Raw genomic sequence first — 2,785 nt, 5'->3', positions numbered from 1 at the left:
CCTGACACTGCAGAACATCCAGTGGGAAGAGGACAGGTGGGGCTAGGGTGAGTGAGTTTACCTCTAAGCTTGGAGGGCTACTGGGAGAGGTTGTTAAACTTAAATCCCCCCTCTTCAACCTCCCTCTGACCTCCCTGCTGTCAATTAACGAAGGACAGGATGTCGCTCCTTTGAGACGAGCACTGCCTGATGGGATGTAGAGGGAGGATTTACCACTATAAGGAGAATTAAGGGGGGATGAGTCACTGGAAGAAGGCGTTTCACTTTCTTTGCTTCCTGTCTCTGACAGGGTCTTGCATGAAAACAGAGGGAAAAACCCAGATAAAGTTTTCTTGGGCAGGTTTGTCTCCTTCGCCCGCCTGGGTGGTGCAGTAGGAGTGCTTCTGTCAAATATGTAAACTGGACACTTTGAGTGAAACAAAGACTCTTTCCTTCGAGTGTTGGGGCTCTCATATATCCCAGCCAGCCCATACCCCTCTGCAGAGAATGGAAAAGGTTTCTTTGTAGCTTTCCAAGCCACTGATGCATCACCACCCTTAGTCTTCACATCTTTCATCTTTACATGTGTAGTGTTTGAAGAAGTGTTGCTCTTGGGTATCTGGTTCTGACTGTGCAGGTAAGACAGCGTTGTCTCCGTTTCCTGCAGAGGGCTTCTCTTGCAGAGCCGTGGAGGGAGGCAGAAGTCTGGGATCTTGTCTGGGGTGAGGATGTTGTTGGGCAGATTGTGAGAGAAGCTGGTCTTACATGAGAGAAAGACGTCCTCCTCACTCTTTCCCATATAACGACTCAGCTCTAGAGGAATGCTCTCGACGCTCTCCCTGATCTTCCCAAGGACCCACATAGTTATTTTCTGATGATTTAACACGATTTGAGTGTAAAGTCTTTGTGCACAAATCCAAACTTTTCTCCTTTTATCAAAAAGAGTAAAACAAATTATTTAGTAAAGTAAAATAAATAGAACTTAAAACAGAATAACACAATTGTCAAAGGTATAACAGATGAATATTTTCCTCTCACCTGTAAGGTTTCGATGTGTTCGTCCCTGAAGAAAGATCTGCATGTATGTGACGGATGTGCCTGTGACAGATTTTAAAGGTGAGTGCGAAGCTCTGCATCACTGATCTGCCGCCCCCACCTGCGTCACAAAACAGGTTGTACACACACACATACACACAATAAGAATACATATACAGACACAGTGTATCGAGTGCGCGTTGGGTGGGTGGCAAACACAGTCTGGTGCATTCATGTGCGTTTTGTTGTATTACATGGGTCTGACGTCAGCTTTTCAGGAAGTTGAGACGATTTACATCAGCACTGAAATGTGCCTTTTTATTGTGCTCTAAATGAAGGAAGCCATGGTCATCTAAAAAAAAAAAAATAGAATTTAGATACAATGTACAGATGTTGAGTTTATTTCTAACTTTATTATCTAAGCCTAATTAAACTGAACAATAACAAAGTGTTAAATTGGAATGAGATTCAGATTAAAACTCATAAAAAACATTGAAGTGTGTGTTGTTGCGGTCACGATGACACAAATGTAACCTGCTTTTGAGAGAGATGACCTCTCGTTCAAAGGCAGTTCAAAGAAAGGCGCACCCCAGGCCAACGGACAGCGCCCACCACCTCAGAGACCCACTGACCTTTAAACAGCTGGCAGTCCGGACACACAACTGACCTGATGTGCACTCGGCAGCTATGAGTCAGTATGTATCCTTATATAGGTAAAACTCAACTAACTGTTGGTTTAGATACATTACTTACTTACACTTACTTTCATGTAATCGAGGAAAGGTGTTGTGATTTTGCACTGATCCTTACAGTAAAGGGGAAAAGAAAACGTCATGTTATTGAGACCAATACTGTTTATGGTTAGTTCAACAAGCATTATTTCAAACATGATAGAGGTACTTGTACCTGCAGACATGGCTTCTCTATACTTAGCTGAAGGAAAGGTGACTATGGACCATCAGAGTGTTTTTGGTTGTGGCCAATCCACATTTATGTTATATAGGCTTATATAACATACAGCAAATATTCATTTGAGTGCCTTTTAATGATTTTTAAATGTATTCTCAACATATGAGCTACTGAACATAGTGCACTCTTTATCTGCAGGGTGAATTCATCCTCCTCAGAAATTCAATCTCAGACATTTCCAGGGTGCAAATGCTTTAGTTTCTGTCTTTTAAGTGGAACTGATTAAACTCATCGAATCCCACATATTAAAATCAAATATTTTTTCATTTGTCTATTTTCTCTGCCATGATATGACTTTCTTTCCCTTAGTTAATATCCAAACTTTGCATAACATAAATTCTGATAATGTGTCTCAAATAATTAGTATCACATATCCCCTATAAGCTTTAGTCTGGACCATGTTTTTTGACCCTCCATGCCCCTCTTTAAATTTACTTACGAATCCATGAGGTAGTGCCATTTCCATCCAAGAATGACGATCATGCAGTGATATTGTAAAAACCAGCATTTGAAGAAACTACAGCTATTTCATGTTACCAAACATTCTCTGTGTATGTTTGAACAATTTGAATTCCTCCACAAGAGGGCGTGCATGGATTACATTTACTGTTGGCCAACCTCAAACTTCCCTTTGTTTAGGTTTAAATATTAGTTTTTTTTTCTGTTTAGCATTATGAGCATTATAACTTCTATTAAAAAAAATGATTACAAAAGAAATGGAAAGTCAAGACAAGCACAAATGTGTGCGTGTGTGTTCGTACGTGCGTGTCTTTGTGCGTGTGTGTGTGTGTGTGTGCGTGTG

At 40.8% G+C, this 2,785-nt stretch overlaps 1 protein-coding gene across 1 annotated transcript; it reads right to left on the bottom strand.

Moving 5' to 3' along the window:
* Positions 1 to 6: 6 nt before the first annotated feature.
* LOC147820294 (C2 calcium-dependent domain-containing protein 4C-like) lies at positions 7 to 867 on the bottom strand (the record flags this gene model as incomplete). Its single annotated transcript, XM_087172748.1, has 1 exon — positions 7 to 867. A coding segment is annotated over exon 1 (835 nt), but the record flags the coding sequence as incomplete, so codon positions are not given.
* Between the last annotated feature and the right edge of the window lie 1,918 nt (positions 868 to 2,785).

This window comes from Seriola lalandi, unplaced genomic scaffold (genome assembly GCF_002814215.2).
Source record: "Seriola lalandi dorsalis isolate HSWRI2012SDOR001 ecotype SW California unplaced genomic scaffold, Sedor1 jcf7180001973442, whole genome shotgun sequence".
In the NCBI taxonomy this organism is placed as follows: Eukaryota; Metazoa; Chordata; class Actinopteri; order Carangiformes; family Carangidae; genus Seriola; species Seriola lalandi.
This window is presented reverse-complemented; position numbering and strand designations above follow the sequence as displayed.